The sequence below is a fragment of the Oncorhynchus masou genome, chromosome 27 (assembly GCF_036934945.1).
Source record: "Oncorhynchus masou masou isolate Uvic2021 chromosome 27, UVic_Omas_1.1, whole genome shotgun sequence".
NCBI lineage: Eukaryota > Metazoa > Chordata > Actinopteri > Salmoniformes > Salmonidae > Oncorhynchus > Oncorhynchus masou.
This window is the reverse complement of record NC_088238.1, coordinates 51,641,530-51,662,961: the sequence shown is the minus strand read 5'-3', so window position 1 is coordinate 51,662,961 and position 21,432 is coordinate 51,641,530. Positions and strand designations below refer to the sequence as shown.

Here is a 21,432-nt window from a genome sequence, read left to right as displayed (position 1 = left end):
GACTACCCTTCTATATTGCACAACCTTTAGTTTGTTAATTTTCATCTCACAAGATTTTACATGAATTTTTCAAAATGTAAAATTTCAATAGCTCCTTGGTCATGTCACCTAATGACTTCAAACCAGGTTCAGAATGTCCACTCAGTGGGCCTACACATTGCACACCCTTTAGTTTGTCCATTTTCATCTCACATGGTGTTACATGAATTTCACTGGTCACCCACAAAGCCAATTCCTACTTTGGCCGCCTTTCCTTCCAGTTCTCTGCTGCCAGTGACTGGAACGAATTGCAGAAATCACTGAAGCTGATTGCTGATCTTTAAGCATCAGCAATCAGAGCAGAGCAGAGCACCTGTACGTAGCCCATCTGTAAATAGCCCATCCAACTACCTCATCCACATATTGTTATTTATTTATTTTATTTATATATATATATTGCTCCTTTGCACCACAGTATCTCTACTTGCACATTCATCTTCTGCACATCTCACTCCAGTGTTTATTTGCGAAATTGTAATTATTTCGCCACTACGGCCTATTTATTGCCTTACCTCCCTAATCTTACTTCATTTACACACACTGTATATAGACTTTTCTATTGTGTTATTGACTGTACATTTGTTTATTACATGTGTAACTCTGTGTTGTTTGTGTCGCACTGCTTTGCTTTATCTTGGCCAGGTCGCAGTTGTAAATGAGAACATGTTCTCAACTGGCTCACCTGGTTGAATTAAGATGGGAAAAAAATAAAAAATACTGTATATGGGAATGTCTTATGTCCGTCCTACATGTAGTGTTGGTACATGGAATATTCCTCAACTGCATAGATCATAAATTGCTATTGCAAATAGAAGTATTATGTTCAACAACTGACATTTTCAGATATTATTTTGACAAACACACTTTGGGGCTTACAATTCATTCTCTATTGTCATAGATTTGGTGGGCACTGTCATCTGTGATCTTTGTGATATGACTTTCTTTAAGCACGTACTGATGAAACTGTCACTTAATATTTTTTTCTTAGAGTCTACAAACTACACATTTATTCACTCTGTGTTATGGTTGGATCCAAAATGCTACTTTTATTATTGTCCTGTAAATGGTTCAGTGCCTATAATTTAGGCTGTGTGTAGAATGGAGCATAAAGGACATTACCTCTACTAATAAATTACTACCAGATTATAAGGAAAACAGATAAGGAAAACAGCATACAAATTTGGCTTGTGTATTCATTTGCCTATAACTAATCAGAATTCCATTATGTTTACATAAAAAAGAGAATACTTCAAAATGAGAAGATCCTTCCATGGAAAAGACGACTGGGTGGACATAAAGTGGAAAGGAGGATAAATAACTCCCACCATGCAGCAGGACACCTTCAGCTGCGGGGTCTTTGTAATGCAGGTTTGATAGTTATATTTTCAATAATGAATGGTGTTATGACATTGGCCTGTTGGGGGAGGTTTATGACCCCCATAAATACCTTTCCCTCTTCTCTCTCTACTTTATAGAGTTGACTCTTGGAAAACCTTTGTTAACATAGAGTCTGGTAACATCAAAAGGTGGGAAATGGAACCATATTTCGGTAATCCAACCAGTTGAAAACATGCATTGGTACTTAATGAATATTATGTCAGATCAGTTGTTGTCTGAGACATTACTACTAATGATGGTATGCCATAAACTGTATCTTGGAAAGTCTACACATTCTAGTTATCAGATTCACATGGAATTGTTGTGCAATTTAAATGTTTAAATGTAATTTTAGCTTCTAAAATGAGAGAATTGGTTTGTCATAGAGTAAACTCTGCTCACTCAGAGGTCCAAGTGAACAGACATCGGTTGTAAACTATGAAACACGCCCTTCTCTTCACCACTATATAAACCCGTTGACGGAAATTCAATATTCTGTTCCAAGGACGTGAGGACTTGCGGCCCCTGCGTTAAAAGGGCAAGATCACCCCTGCGTTAAAAGGGCAAGATCACCTACAGAACTAAGCCAATCTCAGTGTGAGCTCTGGTTGAACGACAAGAACCTAACGAAATTAGAATTGAATTTCAATGTGAAGATGACGATCAACACGCCGAAAGAATGAATTTCGACTATACCAGCCAGAATATAGCATGAGCTTATGTTGGATCCTGTGTTTTACATTATAGCCATTAGTATATATATGATTAAATATCATCTGATGTTGGTTGTGTGAGGTGTCTGCATTTGTGCACTGGAGCATCATTATGAGATTAAACAACTGCTTGCTACTTGCCTGTTTGTGTGTGACAAGAACTGAGTAACATGGTGTGACCTGGATGTTGCAAAACTGTAGATAACAGCCCAGCAGATGCTTTGTCCTTGTGTTTGTATGTAACAATATTGAGCACATGGTGTGACCTGCTGTATCTTACAAAGTTGTGATAGGGAGGGGTGGTCATCACGAGGTTTAACTGAGATGGAAAAATACTGAACAGCACAATAGCAGGAACTGAGCAACTGTTCTAACTAGGCTGCGATACCAGAACAGTAAGGATCTATACATCGAGGAGGGAGAACTCCAAGAAGCACCAAGAGGTGTGGACCCGCCTGAGCGCCTGCAATAGGCTGGGCAAGTTTAAACCACGCCCAGTCTCTACTGTGATAGGCCAACAGACGTGTTGGAACTATGTCTATCACAGTATAAAGAATACTGTTTTACATACGTCTTGTCAGTTCTCTGTTCTGCCCTGCGTGGTATTACAGTGAGCCCGTATATACGAAAGTTGCATTTGCCATTTATTACTTAGCTAATAAAAAATACATAGTATACAATCGGTGACTCATTGTTATATTTATCCTGAACTAGGAAAGGACGGACAACGTATCCAGTCTAACACACAACAACGATACTATAATGTATCCAATTTACCACCAGAGACATTCTCCAGAGGACAAGGAAGATCTCTGTTGAGCAACACGGCCTTCCATCTATGACCAACCTATTGAAGCCGCAGCTCAGAGTAAATATTCCTTGCATTTTTTTTTTCTCCAAATGGGTAGTTATTTAGAATGCATAAGATTCTCTATTTACGATAGCATAGCTTCTCCCTTTGTTACTCAGTCTTCCCGCTCTTATATTCAAAACCCAAAACCCTTTATTTGTGTAACCAGCCGTCATATCTGTTCCGTCCGTGTGATTATTTAGTAAATAAATAATTAAACCAAATTTTGTATTGCTGATTCAACATGTTAGCCAGAGTTTGTGAAGATTTACAACTTTCAGATGAGACTGAATAAGGTGACGATTAATAATTGACTGCTACTGATGTAAAAGACTACCAGGACTTTAAGAGTTTATTCGGAAGATAACAGCTCTATAAACAGTATTTCGTGGTGCCCCGACTTTCAAGTTATTTACATTTACATGATTAGTTTAATAAGGTAATATTAATTACAGTGAAATTATTTTATAGAATACCATGTCATATCACTTATCCGGCATAGCCAAAGACATGACAATGGTTAGCTATTATGTGACAATTAGGTCAAAAACTCTATTTTATTTTTTGGTGTAGATAGCCAAGGAAGTTGCACAGAACTTCCCCAACATCCCCTCCCAAATTGATGTGGAGCAACTGCGGAAAAAAATGGCTGAGGATATACTAAAAATGTCTGGTATGTAATGACATTTAATTCAAAGTAAATGTCAATTCTTTATTTTTATGTAGTTGTGTGGGACAACCATATGTTCAGTTCATGCCTATGATTTCAGAGTTCAACAAAGCCAACAACTGCTTCATGTGTGACACTGATGAAGAACCTGGATGTGGCCCAAAGACTGACTGGGTTAGTAACTTTATTTAACATGTTTATAATCTCTTGACAACAGTGATGGCATTTAAGACAATTTATGATATAACACAATGGATGGCTAATTCGTCATTCGTCATATTGCATTGATATGTGATATTATTTATAATGTGTTACACTTTGTTTTGTTTTGATTGAATGTTTTGCCTGCCAACGGTGGTTCCATGTGCTGTGCCTCGGAATGAAGACAAAAGAGTTCAACAGAGTCAAGAACACAAACTAGAAGTGCAGTCTTTGTTGTTGAAAATGTATGCTATACCCCATCCACACTGAAGAGGCTCTGAAATGTACATCAACCAGGGATAAAGAGAAAGTTAACACTGTGAAATGTTTCATACTTAATTGAAGTTAAGTGTCTGTTGACATGTTGGAAAAGATTAAAGGTCTACAATTTCTGTTTAATTTGTCAATATTACATTTTTATGAATTGATTTACTGGCCACCATTACTGTGGTTACATGTTCAGTATATGTATTGACCAGTCTACCTCACTAGCTCCCTCTCCATCCCTGTTCAGTATATGTATTGACCAGTCTACCTCACTAGCTCCCTCTCCATCCCTGTTCAGTATATGTATTGACCAGTCTATCTCACTAGCTCCCTCTCCATCCCTGTTCAGTATATGTATTGACCAGTCTACCTCACTAGCTCCCTCTCCATCCCTGTTCAGTATATGTATTGACCAGTCTACCTCTACCTCACTAGCTCCCTCTCCATCCCTGTTCAGTATATGTATTGACCAGTCTACCTCACTAGCTCCCTCTCCATCCCTGTTCAGTATATGTATTGACCAGTCTACCTCACTAGCTCCCTCTCCATCCCTGTTCAGTATATGTATTGACCAGTCTACCTCACTAGCTCCCTCTCCATCCCTGTTCAGTATATGTATTGACCAGTCTACCTCACTAGCTCCCTCTCCATCCCTGTTCAGTATATGTATTGACCAGTCTACCTCACTAGCTCCCTCTCCATCCCTGTTCAGTATATGTATTGACCAGTCTACCTCACTAGCTTCCTCTCCATCCCTGTTCAGTATATGTATTGACCAGTCTACCTCACTAGCTTCCTCTCCATCCCTGCTTTGGACAGTTAATAACATGACTCTCGTACTTTGCCCTTTTCCTTTATGGTTGATATTAACGACGAAAGGAGATATTATGTGTTTCTCTCCTATTGTGTACCACTGTTAAATACCGTGGGGGAAAAAAACAAAAAACAGGGGAAATAAGTACTTAGAACTACCAATTATTATAGATAAATATTAAAGAAAAGGGTAAACAGAACACTGGACTGAACCCCTTAATTGTCAAACTAATATTAATGTACAACAATATAGAAGATACATGACAAGAGGTTATACAATATGGGTGTATATCCACTGCACGCTTCTGAGGTGTGTAATTGACATGACCAAGGAGCTACTGCAAATTTGAAACTAATGTCAGCGGACATTAGGTCACATGACCAATGAGCTATTGACATTTTACATTTTGAAAAATGTATGTAAAACCATGTGAGATGAAAATGGAGGTGGGGGTGACCAGTGAAATTCATGTAACACCATGTGAGATGAAAATGGACAAACTAAAGGGTGTGCAATGTGTGTCTATTCACCCAACTTATTGTGGGACGCTTGTGGAAGGCTAAACAGTTTAATCCAAGTTAAACAATCTCAAGGCATTGCTACCAAATACTAATTGGGTGTATGTAAACTTCTGACCCACTGGGAATTTGATGAAAGAAATAAAAGCTGAAATAAATCAATTCTCTCTACTATTATTCTGACATTTCACATTTTTAAAATAAAGTGGTGATCCTACCTGATTTAAGACAAGGAATCTTTACTAGGATTAAATGTCAGGAATTGTGAAAAACTGAGTTTAAATGTATTTGGCGAAGGTGTATGTAAACTTCCGACTTCAATTGTATATTGACAATGTACTTTGACATTGAGTCAATAGATCATAATAGCCAACTAACTCAGCCGAGATAGATTGATTGCATTGTACATTGCCTTCAGAATGAGTTCACAACCCTTGAATTCTTCCACATTTTGTTGTGTTACAAGGTGGGATTACATTTTTTTTAATCATCTAAGTGGAAGGAAATTTGTTTTAAAAAACAATTGAACAAATAAAACACATACACCTTCACTTATTCCACATTTTGCTAGAGCCTGAATTCAAAATGGATTAAATAGAGTTTCTCACCCATTTTTATTTTTATGAATTACAGAAATATCTCATTAACAAAAGTATTCACAACCCCTGAGTCAATACATGTTAGAATTACTTTGGCATCGATTACAGCTGTGAGTCTTTCTGGGTAAGTCTCTAAGAGCTTTGCACACCTGGATTGTACAATATTAGCACATTATTCATTTGAAAATTCTTCAAATTCTGTCAAGTTGGTTGTCGATCATTGTTAAACGTCAATTTTAGATTACTATAGATTGTTTAGCCGATTTAAATCAAAACTGGAACATTCAATGTCATCTTGGTAAGCAACGTTGGTGTATATTTAGCCTTGTGTTTTGGAGAATTGTGCTGATGAAAGGTGAATTTGTCTCTCTGTGTCTGTTGGAAAGCAGACAACCAGACAGCACAACCTGTGACACAGTGTGAAGGATTACCTGTCCCTTGCCCTCTTCTCCTTTGCTATCCTCCCAACTTTTTTTTGTGTCCTCTCCTATTCTCGTCCTCTATGAAATGGGACAGACACAGATATGTGCACCAGTGTTTAGTACCTTTTGAACAACCCTGTTCAACAAATTAGGTTATGCAAAAACAATTGTTTTTAAAGCATTTTCTTTGACATAAGTATTTGCCAAAAGTGTCTACTATCTAGTAGGGGGTCAACCTATGTTTCTGACTGGACCCTATGCTTAGCCGTTCCAACCTCTTCCTTCTTACAGTCGACTCCCAATCACGGCCTGATGTGATACACAAACATAATAGCAGAGAAGAGGCTGTATCACGTTTATCACATTTCTTCCTTTTTCGATTCTGGTTTTAGACTATTCCCATCAGCGCGCATTATGTCAAATACTCTGGAGGTTGCCTTGTCTCTCAAACAGGAGGTGTCAGCAAGCCACAGGCCAGATTATTCTGAAGGTTCTACCTCACACTACAGCCGTTTTACTATAGCTGTCCATCACAATAGATACAAAGCTCTATTAATAGACAGCTATAGTAATGAACAACTACAACAACTACCTATAGGAAGGACATCAATGGATCTGAGTGGATACAATTTAATTTTCAACATTGAGCAACCATACAAAAGTAATCCACTGCCCCGCCTAACATGGCCAACCAATTTTTAAAAAAAGAACATTTAAAAAACTATTATGTCACATGCTTGCTGGGGGTTCAACATCCAGCAAAGATGTTGAATTGAATAACCAACTTCCAACACATATTCGTCCTTAACATCAGGTGCCTTCTTGATCAAGATGCAAAAACCTAGATTTAACGAAAACACTAGTAAGAAAAAATATATATATATACTGTATATAATGCACACCAAGACAGTCAGCCTTTTATTCAGTAATTTGGTCAGAGAAAATACTTTACTAAAATGCATTTGTAAAACATACATCACATCCTGAAAACAAGCAAAACAAGGATAGACAAGAAATTCAAAACACATACATTCTTGGCACACATCCAACTCTTCATTTATCTATTGTTAGAATTTTTTTATTATCAAAATACAATTCATCTTCATCTTGACTAAGAAATTATATTGAATAGATGGTATGTGGTGTGTGTGTGTGTGTGTGTGTAATTATGCCCCTCGCCACTCCAGTTCCCAGAACACCTTATCAACCGAAGTTTCATTTTCCATCTTGCTGAACCACTTGCGGAAATGGCTAATCAACTGTAACAAAAAAGTACAGACATAAAAATACAGAACAAAAACTTGTTTTGTATTCAACGTGTAAGACATATTCCTTTTGATTTATTTGGTATGTGATGGAGGAAAACATCTGACACTGAACTGTACGTATTTCTCTCTATATTCTAACTACTGTTGCTCATTGCAGATTTTTACAAAAATATTTTTCTTGCAATTATCCTGCTATGTGGTTGTTTTACCAATTCATTGTATGTGGCTCTGGATAGGAGCAGCTGCTAAAAATGACTACACTATACATGTCATGTGATTGGAGGATGTGGTGATGAATGTAACGTAATTGGAAGATGTGTTGATGAATGTAACGTGATTGGAGGATCTGGTGATGACTGTACTGTGATTGGAGGATGTTGTGATGACCTCACATTTTGCAGGACCTCTGTCCGTTTGCCGCTATCCTCACAGATGGAAGGTTCGCTGGAGGAACACGCCAGAGTCATAGTTCGAACTCTCACCGTAGCACCTGGCAGAGAGAGGGGGGAAGAGAAGGGAAAGAGAGAGCGAGAGAGAGAGATCCATGTGAGTAAAGATGTAATGTAAGGGAGTGATGAAGAAAGGTCACCCACAACAAACATTGTCACCGATCATTATTAGATATGTAAGCAAGATATTTCAACCACACGTAAATATGTCTGATGTGGTGAGTAATTTACTTGTGGTCTGTGATGTTTGGACGGGCTGGCTTTCCTGGGTTCCCGCCTTCACTCGTACTTCGAAGGTGTAATTGGTCCCAGCATGCAACTCATGAAATGTATAGTTGGTTTTGTGTGTCTCGTACGTCTGCGTATCATTCCAGAATTCAGTTATGTATTTCACCAGGTACATTATTTGTACACCTTGGGAAGCCACGGGGGCTTTCCATGAGAGGGTGACATGACTCTTATTGAAGAAATCGATTTGGGCTGATTGCGGTGGGAGAGGAACTAAGGGAAGGAGACAGGGAAGAACGATAGAGAGGAGTGACTTCAAATTAGAAGGGAAAATCATACATTTCAAAGTGCAAAACCTCTCAAAAGCTTTTGAAATTCACATCAGCTGTTGCCCTTTGACACTGTACATTGTAAGAATAATATTGACTAGATGTCAACAATAAAAAGTCAAAATGTCTTTCTTGTATTTTTATACTACTGCTATGTATCAATATTGATGGAATGTGTTCATCTATTCAAAGAGAGAAAGATTAACTAGTAACTCACGAGTGAAATCTGCAGTGGAAATTGGGTAACTCTTGAGATACCCATTCAGAGTGGTGACTGTCACTAAATATGCAGCTCCTGCCTTTAGGTTGGTGAATGAGAGTTGACTGTCAGTTGTATTCTTTGTTTCCACTTCCTTGTTAGAAGCGTTTAGCTTGAGCTGAACACTGAATGTCTCGTAGTTTCCCTGAGGAGGTGTCCAGGACACAATGATGGTGTCCTCAGTAATGTTCAGCCATAAGTTTGTAACTTCACCTGGAGCTATGGGGGAGAAAGGGAAAGAGGGAGAGAAGGATGAATGTGAGACAAGAGAAAGATATAAAAGTGTCAAATTGAGAATAATAATGGTAGTGTGAAATGATTAGGCTATTGCTATAATAATATTCAGTTATTATACACCATTCACAAAAATACTATCCACCTTACCAATCAACTTCCCAATCAACCACCCTCTCAATGAACTAATGCCTCATTATCGTCACTCCGGTTCGCCTCCCCAACCTTAACCATTAGTGGGGGAAATGCAAAACTGACCACCGATCAGTGTGTCCAGGGGTAATTTCACCTTACACCATTATCATCTGTCCATACTCACTGGTGAGGCCAATTGCTTTGATGGGTTCTCCCTCAACCGATCTGTCGGGCACCAGTGCCACTACGCTCAGCCAGATCTTGGCACCTGGCGACTGGTTCCCCACCGTCAGATACGTGTCTGTCAGAGTCTTCCAGAATATTTCAAACGTTCTATACTCAAAATAAACAATGGCCATGTGTCAATCCTGTTCACATGCGTCCTTGTCATACACTGTAGTTCAGAGTCTGTTCTCTGTTCCATAAAGCAGGGTAAATGGAGTGTGTTCTATACATTACATTTCTATGTGAATTTGCATGCCATTTTTACATGCATGTTCTGACTGTTCCCATGACGCAACAGTTGGGTCTGTTTATTTATGAAAGAATTAGCAGTAGAAAGTCAAATGGCAAAGCTGGGACCGAGAGACAGAAGCTGTTTTTCAATCTCAAGGCCATCAGACTGTTAAACAGCCATAACTAAATCAGAGGCTGCTGCCTACATACAGACTTAAATCTTTAGCCACTTTAATAAATGGATCACTAGTCACTTTAATGTTTACATATCTTGCATTACGCATCATATATATATATATATATATATATATATATATATATATATATATATATATATATTATATATATATATATATATATTATATAAATATGTATTATATATTATATGTATACATATATTATATAAATATGTATTATATTTATAATATATATTTATAATATATATTTATATATATATAATATATATTTATATATATATAATATATATTTATAATATATAATATATATTTATAATATATAACATATTTTATATATTATATATTTATAATATATACATTTATATTATATATATTTATATTAAATAATATACATTTATATTATATATTTATATTATATATATACGCACAGTGCCTTGCGAAAGTATTCGGCCCCCTTGAACTTTGCGACCTTTTGCCACATTTCAGGCTTCAAACATAAAGATATAAAACTGTATTTTTTTGTGAAGAATCAACAACAAGTGGGACACAATCATGAAGTGGAACGACATTTATTGGATATTTCAAACTTTTTTAACAAATCAAAAACTGAAAAATTGGGCGTGCAAAATTATTCAGCCCCTTTACTTCCAGTGCAGCAAACTCTCTCCAGAAGTTCAGTGAGGATCTCTGAATGATCCAATGTTGACCTAAATGACTAATGATGATAAATACAATCCACCTGTGTGTAATCAAGTCTCCGTATAAATGCACCTGCACTGTGATAGTCTCAGAGGTCCGTTAAAACCGCAGAGAGCATCATGAAGAACAAGGAACACACCAGGCAGGTCCGAGATACTGTTGTGAAGAAGTTTAAAGCCGGATTTGGATACAAAAAGATTTCCCAAGCTTTAAACATCCCAAGGAGCACTGTGCAAGCAATAATATTGAAATGGAAGGAGTATCAGACCACTGCAAATCTACCAAGACCTGGCCGTCCCTCTAAACTTTCAGCTCATACAAGGAGAAGACTGATCAGAGATGCAGCCAAGAGGCCCATGATCACTCTGGATGAACTGCAGAGATCTACAGCTGAGGTGGGAGACTGTCCATAGGACAACAAACAGTCATATTGCACAAATCTGGCCTTTATGGAAGAGTGGCAAGAAGAAAGCCATTTCTTAAAGATATCCATAAAAAGTGTTGTTTAAAGTTTGCCACAAGCCACCTGGGAGACACACCAAACATGTGGAAGAAGGTGCTCTGGTCAGATGAAACCAAAATTGAACTTTTTGGCAACAATGCAAAACGTTATGTTTGGCGTAAAAGCAACACAGCTCATCACCCTTCCATACCCACTGTCAAACATGGTGGTGGCAGCATCATGGTTTGGGCCTGCTTTTCTTCAGCAGGGACAGGGAAGATGGTTAAAATTGATGGGAAGATGGATGGAGCCAAATACAGGACCATTCTGGAAGAAAACCTGATGGAGTCTGCAAAAGACCTGAGACTGGGACGGAGATTTGTCTTCCAACAAGACAATGATCCAAAACATAAAGCAAAATCTACAATGGAATGGTTCAAAAATAAACATATCCAGGTGTTAGAATGGCCAAGTCAAAGTCCAGACCTGAATCCAATCAAGAATCTGTGGAAAGAACTGAAAACTGCTGTTCACAAATGCTCTCCATCCAACCTCACTGAGCTCGAGCTGTTTTGCAAGGAGGAATGGAAAAATATTTGTCTCTCGATGTGCAAAACTGATAGAGACATACCCCAAGCGACTTACAGCTGTAATCGCAGCAAAAGGTGGCGCTACAAAGTATAAACTTAAGGGGGCTGAATAATTTTCCACGCCCAATTTCAGTTTTTGATTTGTTAAAAAAGTTTCAAATATCCAATAAATGTCGTTCCACTTCATGATTGTGTCCCACTTGTTGTTGATTCTTCACAAAAAATACAGTTTTATATCTTTATGTTTGAAACCTGAAATGTGGCAAAAGGTCGCAAAGTTCAAGGGGGCCGAATACTTTCGCAAGGCACTGTATATCCATACACACACACATATACACACACACTATTTTATACCATCTATTGAATCTTGCCTATGCCGCTCTGTCATTGCTCATCAATTTATTTCTGTACTCAGCAAAAAATGAAAGGTCCCCTTTTCCAAGACCCTGTCTTTCAAAGATAATTTGTAAAAATCCAAATAACTTCACAGATCTTCATTGTAAAGGGTTTAAACTCTGTTTCCCATGCTTGTTCAATGAATCATAAACAATTAATGAACTTCTTGACACTACCCATCCCGTTAGCGGGATCATTTTCTGAATAGCATAGCGCCACAGTCAAATAATATTACTAGAAAATATTCATATTCATGAAATCACAAGTGCAATATTGCAAAACACAGCTTAACCTTTTGTTAATCCACATGTAGTCTCAGATTTTGAAATTATGCTTTACAGCAAAAGCAATCCAAGCGTGTGTAAGTTTATCGATAGCGTGACATAACATTATGTACACTAAGCATTAAGTATCTAGGTCACAAATCAGAAAAGCAATCAAATTAATCGTTTACCTTTGATCTTCGGATGTTTTCACTCACGAGACTCCCAGTTACAACAAATGTTCCTTTTGTTCCATAAAGATGATTTTTATACCCAAAATACCTCCGTTTTTTTGTCGCGTTATGTTCAGAAATCCAGAGGAAAGAGCGGTCACGACAACGCAGACGTATATTCCAAATAATATCCGTAATGTCCACAGAAACATGTCAAACGTTTTTTTATAATCAATCCTCAGGTTGTTTTTAAAATATATATTCGATAATATATCAACCGGGTGTGTAGATTTTTCAATAACACCGGGAGAAACAATGGCTGCTTTACTCTGTAGGGCAAAACTCACTCTGAGAGCCCCCACCTATCCACTTACGCAATGTGATCTTTCACGCTCATTTTTTTAAATAAAAGCCTGAATCTATGTCTAGACTGTTGACACCTTGGAGAAGCCACAGAAAAAAGAATCTGGTTGATATCCCTTTAAATGGAGGATAGGCATGCATAGGAACAGAGAGGTTTCAAAATAAGAGACACTTCCTGATTGGATTTTCCTCAGGTTTTCGCCCGCAATATCAGTTCTGTTATGCTCACAGACAATATTTTTTTTGCAGTTTTGGAAACTTTAGAGTGTTTTCTATCCTAATCTGACAATATATGCATATTCTAGTTTCTGGGGCTGAGAAATAGGCAGTTTTAAATGGGTACGTATTTTAGCCAAAAATGAAAATACTGCCCCCTACACGCATTAATGAACATGCACCTGGGGAACTGTCGTTAAGACACTAACAGCTTACAGACAGACAATTAAGGTCACAGTTATGAAAACTTAGGACACTAAAGAGGCCTTTCTACTGACTCTGAAAAACACCAAAAGAAAGATGTCCAGGGTCCCTGCTTATCTGTGTGAATGTGCCTTAGGCATACTGCAAGGAGGCATGAGGACTGGAGATGTGGCCAGGGCAATAAATTTCAATATTCGTACTGTGAGATGCCTAAGACAGAGCTACAGGGAGACAGGATGGCAACAACACCTGCACAGGATCGGTACATCCGATCATCACACCTGCGGGACAGGTACAGGATGGCAACAACAACTGCCAGAGTTACATCAAGAACGCACTATCCCTCCATCAGTGCTCAGACTGTCCGCAATAGGCTGAGAGAGACTGGACTCAGGTCTTGTAGGCCGGTTGTTAGGCAGGTCCTCATCAGACATCACCAGCAACAACGTCGCCTATGGGCACAAACCCACCGTCACTGGACCAGACAGAACTGGCAAAATGTGCTCTTCACTGACAAGTTGCGGTTTTGTCTCACCAGGGGTGATGGGTCAGATTCGCATTTATCGTCGAAGGAATGAGCGTTACACCAAGGCCTGTACTCTGGAGCGGGATTGATTTTGGAGGTGGCAGGTCCATTATGGTCTGGGGCGATGTGTCACAGCATCATTGGACTGAGCTTGTTGTGCGCGTTAACGTGCTCAATGGACTGAGCTTGTTGCTGTGCGTTACAGGGAAGACTTCCTCCTCCCTCATGTGGTACCCTTCCTGCAGGCTCATCCTGACATGACACTCCAGTATGACAATGCCATCAGCCACACTGCTCGTTCTGTGCGTGATTTCCTGCATGACAGGAATGTCAGTGTTCTGCCAAGGTCAGCGAAGAGCCCCGGATCTCAATCCCATTGAGCACATCTGGGACCTGTTGGATTGGAGGGTGAGGGCTAGGGCCATTCCCCCCAGAAATGTCCGAGAACTTGCAGGTGCCTTGGTGGAAGAGTGGGGTAACATCTCACAGCAAGAACTGGCAAATCTGTTACTTTTGATTTTGACCCCCCCTTCTTCAGGGACACATTATTCCATTTCTGTTAGTCACATTGTAGAAAAGGCCCATGGAGTTGGTGGAAGAATCATTTAATTCATGGCCACTTGCTCAGCTGGGCTAGGGGCGCTTTAATTACGTCAGGTGGAAATGTCCGACAGATCTCAACTCCATAAAAGGAGGAAACCTCCATGGCCTGATCTAGCGGATTTCTCTTCCATAACTCTGTCTAATCCAGAAGTTCTGTGCATCCATGAATCCACACTACCCAGTAAATATACCACTTTATGGTTAAAGGAATTCCTGCCTCAGTCTCACCCATTCCTCTGTCACCTGACCACCTTCACCGTCAGTCATCCTACCTGTCCAGCTACTCAGATTCCACTAATCTTTCACACTGTCTGTGGAACTTGTTTAGCTTATCTCTCAGTTGTTGAATATTGTTATGTTCATACAAATATTTACATGTGAAGTTTGCTGAAAATAAAACGCAGTCGACGTTTCTTTTTTTGCTGAGTTTCTGTACGTATTCTTATTCTATTCCTTTACTTAGAATTGTGTGTATTAGGTAGTTGTTGTGGAATCTTTAGATGGCATGTTATTTATTGCTGCACTGTCGGAACTAGAAGCACTAGAAGCATTTTGCGACACTTGCAATAACATCTGCTAACCATGTGCATGTGACCAATCATTTTATTTGACGATTGTTTTTAGCTACGACTTGTTAACGTTCTATAGCGGCCAAAAATACTGGATACAGTTTCTATAGTCTCCTCAATCATTCATTTTATTTAGTTAGCCAGGATACTGCACCCAGTCACAATTGCCACTGTTTTCAAGGGAGTCCTGAGTTCCAGCCTACATACTTGATAACATGTCAATAGTAAACAACATGCGTGGTAATGTTCTATAGTAGCCTACATACTTGGTAACGTTTCTATAGCAGCCTACATACTTGATAACGTTTCTATAGCAGCTTACATACCCGTTTTTTTCTTCTCTCCAGGCGTGCACTCTGTACCCAGAGGTGTTACCTGTCGGCTGTTGCCATTGGAATTTGACACTTTCATTAGTAAGAGCAGACGCCGTTAAGTTTGACACCATTCCTGGTTCTGAAGGGGAAAGGAGAGATCAATGTGTGTGAGCTGCACTGAACATTTTTATTTTATTTAACTAGGCAAGTCAGTTAAGAACAAATTCTTAACTGCAAATATAAATGTATAAAACGGACCTTTTCAAATCAAATTACATTAACTTTCTCAATGGAAGGAAATTAAAATGGAATTTGAAACAGAATGTCTTATTATTTACAGTTTCCCCTATGGAAACGTTCCTCTAGGAAAACAATTAAACATTTGCATAGGAAAAACAACAACAGTGCTCTGACTCACTGGTGTAGGAGGGGATATCCATCCGATCTCCCTCGATGGACTTGTCCTCCACCTCGGCATTGACCTCAAACGTGTAGAACCCTCCTGGTATCAGGCCTTTGACCAGGGCGCTCTCTGTGCGTGTGGTCATTTTCAGGTCGGGTTCACCCCTCACCTGAATGTTGTACAAGTCACTGTTGCCCTCAGGAGCAAACCAGGACAGGAAGATGCTTGTTTCTGAGACATTGGTGACATTGAGTTTTTGGATCACGCCAGGCTCTGAGAGAGAATTCATGATCAGTAGTTAGCATAATCGTCATCATTGATATCGATGTCTTCATATTGTTACAGCAATATCATAATAAATATCTACCGGTACACATAGATATCTGTCTAGGATCTCTACAACTACTAGTATTAGAAGTAGTGGAACAGTAGCAACAACAGCAGCTGTAGTGGCCCTATTCAACATTAACATTTGCAACTAGTGGTATTCCCCATATTCACTGGTGTAGAAGGAGACGTTCTGTGGGTTGAGGTCTCTTCCACACTTAATGGGGAACACCTGGACTCTGTACTGGGTTCCGGCGGTGAGGTTAGAAAGGTCATAGGTCTGGTTCAGACTGCTGTGGTTTAGGGTCAGGTTGTAGTCAGTGGACTTGACCTCCATCCTGTATCCGCTGATGTCACCAGGCCCACGGGTCCAGCTCAGAGTCGCGCTGTGTAGTGTCTTGTTGCTCATGGTGGCATTACCGTAGAAACGGTCTACATACACAGGTGAGATGCGGTTGTTGATTGGGGTGGGTTGGGGTGAGGGGGAAAGAGAAAGAGGGGGAAAAGAGTGCAAGTCAATAACAACACATCAATATGTTAATCAGTAAGTTATGCACCCCAAACATCAACATCTCAGTCCACTTCAAGGGAACATCACAGTACATTAGAAACATTTGTATTTTTTTTAAACCACCCCCTACCTTCATAGCAGATATAAGGAAGAAGCTCTGAGCAGATTTTATCGAACCAAAGTCCAAAACTGAGCATGGCTATGCAAGGCTCCTCAATGTACATGTCTGTCTCAGTTTCATTCGTCCCATTGTTCCCACTAGTCATATTGGTGCCATTGATGCCACCAGTAACTCCAGTAGAGAACGTTGATCCCGTCATGACAGACGTCATCTTTGTCACGGCTGGTGTCTTCGTTGACGATGCAGTCATCGTGACCTTTTCTGTGAAAAGGTCATCTGTAGAGTTACCGAAGTCAGTACCATGGTAGCTACTATTAACAGTAGTTACCGGGGGAACACTGGTAGAGTTGCTGTTATTGGTGCAGCAACACCCACAGTAATTGGGGCGGATGGAATAGTAGTTGTTAAAGATGTTCACAGGATTCTTGGGCTTGGAGAGTATGGGGCGACCGGGGTACCAGTTCTGGAAGGCGAGGGGGTTTCCGTTGGACCAGCGGGACCAGGGGAAGGAGCCGTTGTTCATGGTTTTGCGGAGACCGATCCAGTAAGAAGAGGTCAGGTTCTGGGCAAGTTGCTGGATGTTTTCAGGGGTCAGGCTCACCATCTCCTTGTAGCACACCTAATAGGACAAGGATAATATCAGGTATATTGGGTCAGTACTGGTCCAAGAGGGCCACAATGTTGTGCCAGCTTCTTTTCCAGTCCAGCAATAATATTTGATAACATCATCATCTAATCATTGTCCTCAATCGAATCACTGGTTTAACCAGGCGTTTTAAAGCTAGGTTGCGGTTGACAAAAGCCTGTACACATTGGACACTGCTGTTTTACATTGCGTATAAGAAGTCTGTGTGTCCAGGAAAAGTGTCAGATGGGGACAATAAAGATGTTTCCATATTTTAGTGTTCTACCTGGCAGTGTAGCCTGGCCTGTTCCCAAGTGGAGGAGTTGGACTGGAAGAAGTACTGTCTCTCAGCTACACAACACACCACCAACACAGCTGGGAGGAGGGAACGAGGAAGACATCTGAATATGATTTGGAGTTAACATTCATATACAGCTTACAGTCATTTTCAGTTTCAGTATGATAATCAATGATCCTATTCAGCAAACTTTATAATGCAAGGCTAAATGTCATGTTAAAATTTGACTGATTGATTTTTAGCACCTGTGTATCATTCAGGGCCATACTCATAATGCATATCAGAATATAAGTGCTGATATAGGATTAATTTAGCCTTTTAGATCATATTGATTATAATTACATGGACACGGGGGACCTGATCCTAGATCAGGGGCCATATCAAGTGTCTCAGTGTAGGAGTGCTGATCTAGGATCAGGTTCCCCCTGCCCATGTAATCGTGTTACTTGTGATCTAGAAGGCAAAACTGTTCCAAAATCAGCACTATTGATTCAAAAGGTAAGTAAACTGACTACTGTTATTCCATGTCTACAACTGGGTGCCATTAGATTTGTTTGATGGGATGTTTTTGCATGAGTTTGCATATGAGGGAATGCTAGTCCAGGAAGTTTGGGATATATTTTTTCCAAACAGAATATCCATTGTAAATGTCACTTGAACATTTTTTTATTAAAAAGAATGAAACAATTCTCACTCTTGCGCCTTTCTTTCTGGTTTAATAACCTGCCAAATACAAGATCTGTTTTCCATGTTAGTTTTGCTTCCCTTGTTGGTAGAACTTACTTAATGATTGTTTGTTTTTTAGACCCTAAAAAGGGTCACCTTTCTGTAGACCTTTAATCAACACATGAAAAACAATACATTTGTGAAACACAAGACTTGAGCTCACCCCATAATATCAGGTGTTGAATCCTGCCCATCCTTCAACTGGAATGATTCAGACTTCTTTGTTCTGGTTACCGTTTTAGATATTCACACAGGAATACATTTAAATCAGACAAACAGCTGTTGAAATCCACTAAACGTATCCAAGATGAACTGAAGAGGTTAATCAATATCCCAAACCTTACCAAAAGGAGTGAGAACAAACCAACTGCGGCCGTAGCATTTGATCTTTACACCTGTGCAGGCAACGTCTCGTTCTCATTTGAATATGGACACACAGACTGCATTCAGAATGAGAGGATGGAGAGAGAAGACTCACAGGGAGTGTCATTGGAGTATTCAGAGTATTATTGGAAAACAAAATTGACGTGAACAGTTGAGTCCCCCTAATATGTCAAATTATATTTGATTCCTCAAGCATTTAATATCCCATGCTTATTTGTATGACTCATATAATTAATTTACAAAGACAAGTTGTCACATCAGATTTCAAATATGTGATAACACTGGCAACATTGGGAAGTGGAACTATAAAATACGTGTGGGGAATAACAGTAGTGTTCTTGATGACAAGCACAGGAATGACCCTATATTGTTGCTCATTGTTAAGAATGACAATTGTTCCACTGATCAGACTAAATATAGCAAATATCCCGAAGACAAGATGACAAATCTGCCCCAACACACGAAACTAAATTATGTTTCTATTTATTGTCCACCCTCTAGAATAAAATGTACACTTTTGGGTTCATAATCTGTTTGACTAAATTATTTTTCATAGTTCCAAATCAGGTTACTGTACCAAACGTCCCTGCTAAAACATACTCTGGGTCTGTCACAGCCTAAATGCCAATCACCAAAATCACTTTTGCAAGTGTGGATTAAATATGCTGTCAAAAGGCTGCATTCTGCAATAGGGGCGGGAGTAACAGCAACCTAATTTTGTTGACAACATTGTACATACGTTTTTTTACCGTTTTAAACTCAGCGATAAAGGTTCTATCGCCATTCATTTCCACTCTAATCTTGAGGGGTGTTTATTTAAAACATGCATCCAATCCCCTTGATCCTGAACATAACTTCACCAATAATATGCTTCAATGTTCCGCATTTCAGCGTTGTCGCAAGACAGGGTAGATTTTCGCTCGTGATGTTCAATTGCAGTCGCAGATGCTCCGATTTCAAAACGATTTGGAGCACAGTTGAAAAGTTAATGCACTGACTATAATGGACTAATTAGAAGAATAAAAGCAGTACTTTTCAATGCGCGTTAGATAAGGTGTGCCGTGATTAGTGTTTCACGGCCTGAGAGTTGGCAAAAACATAGACCTATTTTTGATATCCTGTCCACTTTTTTCCCCTGCAGTCTGTAAACTACTGCGCATTTTCCATATTTGCGGGTTTGGGTCCAGTGCTGGCTTCAGATTTTCACTTTATCGCATAGTGAGTCGGGTGGTTGCGGATGGATCTTTAGCTACTGCAGGTGGGTGCGGGTGAACAAACAGCTCACCCGCGAATTACTAGTGCTCAGCCTATTTCTGTACTCCTTGTACACCCATGACTCCAACACCATTTAAGTTTGCTGATGATACGATAGTGGTGGGCTTTACCGCAGACGTAACAGCCTACAGGGAGGTGCTCAAGAGTCCTGGCAGAGAGGTGCGAGGAAAACAGTCTCGGTCTCAATGACAGTAAAACCAAGGAGTTGATGGTGGACTACAGGAAACGGGGTGAAGGGGCGACGGGCTGCAGTGGAGAGGTTCAAAGGCTTCAAATTCCTTGGTGTGCACGTCACAGATGACCGGGTATGGTCCAGTCACACCACCACCGCGGTGTTGAAGGTAACAGCGCCCCTAAAACCTCAGGCGACTGAAGAAATTAAGCATGGGCTCTCGGGTTCTCAAGAAGTCCAACAGAATACAATTTAACGTTATTCCACTGCGTGACCAAGACACTACCCAATTTATATTTGTAAATACTAATAGTCCATTATTACCTTGAATACTACCTCTTACTTCTATGACTTGTTATTTATAACTTGACTGTTTTTGTCGTCATTAACTGATAATGTCCTGAACTGCTGAGGGAGCTCCCACAAGCATTTCACAGCACCTTTATACCTGCAGTAATCTGTATGTGACCTATAAAATGTGATTTGGAGCCAAAACCACTAATAGAGTTCTTGCCACAGGAGGCTGCTGAGGGGAGGATGGCTCATAATAAAAGCTGGAATAGAGGGAATGGTATCAAACACATAGAAACCATATGTTGTGGCCACCTGTGGTTCTTGCATAACCCACAGGTGTACCACAAAGGTTATTTTGAAATCAACGACCACTCGATTACAGATGGTAGTTTCTGGTATTTGATAGATGACTATCTCACTCCCATTTGGGAACTTATCTACTGGATCAACATGGCTCCCACATGCAAACAAAATGGAACTACAAAAGAAGAATTTGTTAAATGGATGGTTTTGCGTTATTCCTCCACAAATGTAAAGCATGCTGGGTCGATATGTAAACATAGCAGTAGGGCTCCTGAGTGTCACAGTGGTCTAAGGCACTGGATCTCAGTGAAAGAAGCTTCAGTTCCCTACAGTTCCTGGTTTGAATCCAGGCTGTATCACATCCGCCGTAATTGGGGTTCCCATAGTTAGATAAAGGTAAAATAAATAAAATATACCTAGAGAATGGTCTGGGACAGTGAAGTAGGTCAGCTGAAATAAGAGTACGCAACATTTGGTTCTGGGTTCCGGGATTACGGGTAGTCTCGAGACAACCTTGTCACGCACCCATGTCACCTTGTTCATCCGCAGGGACTTTGTATATTAAAAAAAAAACTCACAACTCAAAAGACTGCAGGTATTGAGAAAAGAC

General features: G+C 39.7%; 1 protein-coding gene and 1 long non-coding RNA gene across 3 annotated transcripts; one reads left to right on the top strand and one right to left on the bottom strand.

The window, feature by feature from the left end:
• The first annotated feature begins 2,415 nt into the window (after window positions 1-2,415).
• LOC135515383 (uncharacterized) lies at window positions 2,416-4,166 on the top strand. Its single transcript, XR_010451804.1, has 4 exons — window positions 2,416-2,997; window positions 3,553-3,652; window positions 3,750-3,823; window positions 4,035-4,166. It is a non-coding gene; the product is annotated as an uncharacterized LOC135515383 (long non-coding RNA).
• A 3,209-nt stretch (window positions 4,167-7,375) lies between these two features.
• On the bottom strand, window positions 7,376-19,083 carry LOC135516386 (receptor-type tyrosine-protein phosphatase eta-like). 2 transcript variants are annotated; one of them, XM_064940659.1, is made up of 12 exons: window positions 18,739-19,083; window positions 18,558-18,620; window positions 17,657-17,745; window positions 16,755-17,364; window positions 16,288-16,545; window positions 15,802-16,059; window positions 15,396-15,522; window positions 9,557-9,705; window positions 8,962-9,222; window positions 8,419-8,688; window positions 8,131-8,228; window positions 7,376-7,729 (listed from the first exon to the last, which is right to left on the bottom strand). In XM_064940659.1, exons 2-12 carry the CDS (start codon window positions 18,586-18,588, stop codon window positions 7,637-7,639), a joined length of 2,244 nt encoding a protein of 747 aa, XP_064796731.1. In that variant the 5' UTR covers window positions 18,589-18,620; window positions 18,739-19,083; the 3' UTR covers window positions 7,376-7,636. The 2 variants fall into 2 exon arrangements, with proteins under 2 accessions (XP_064796731.1, XP_064796730.1); XM_064940658.1 differs by having other exon boundaries at window positions 18,558-19,083.
• Window positions 19,084-21,432: the final 2,349 nt, after the last annotated feature.

Coding starts and splice junctions, on each gene's coding strand:
- LOC135516386 (XM_064940658.1), bottom strand. CDS start 18,588: ATGGGCAGGATTCAACACCTGATATTATGGG. Junction 16,546..16,754: donor TCCTTATATCTGCTATGAAG/GTAGGGGGTGGT, acceptor CTGTGTATGTAG/ACCGTTTCTACGGTAATGCC. Junction 8,229..8,418: donor CCAAACATCACAGACCACAA/GTAAATTACTCA, acceptor TCTCTCTGCCAG/GTGCTACGGTGAGAGTTCGA.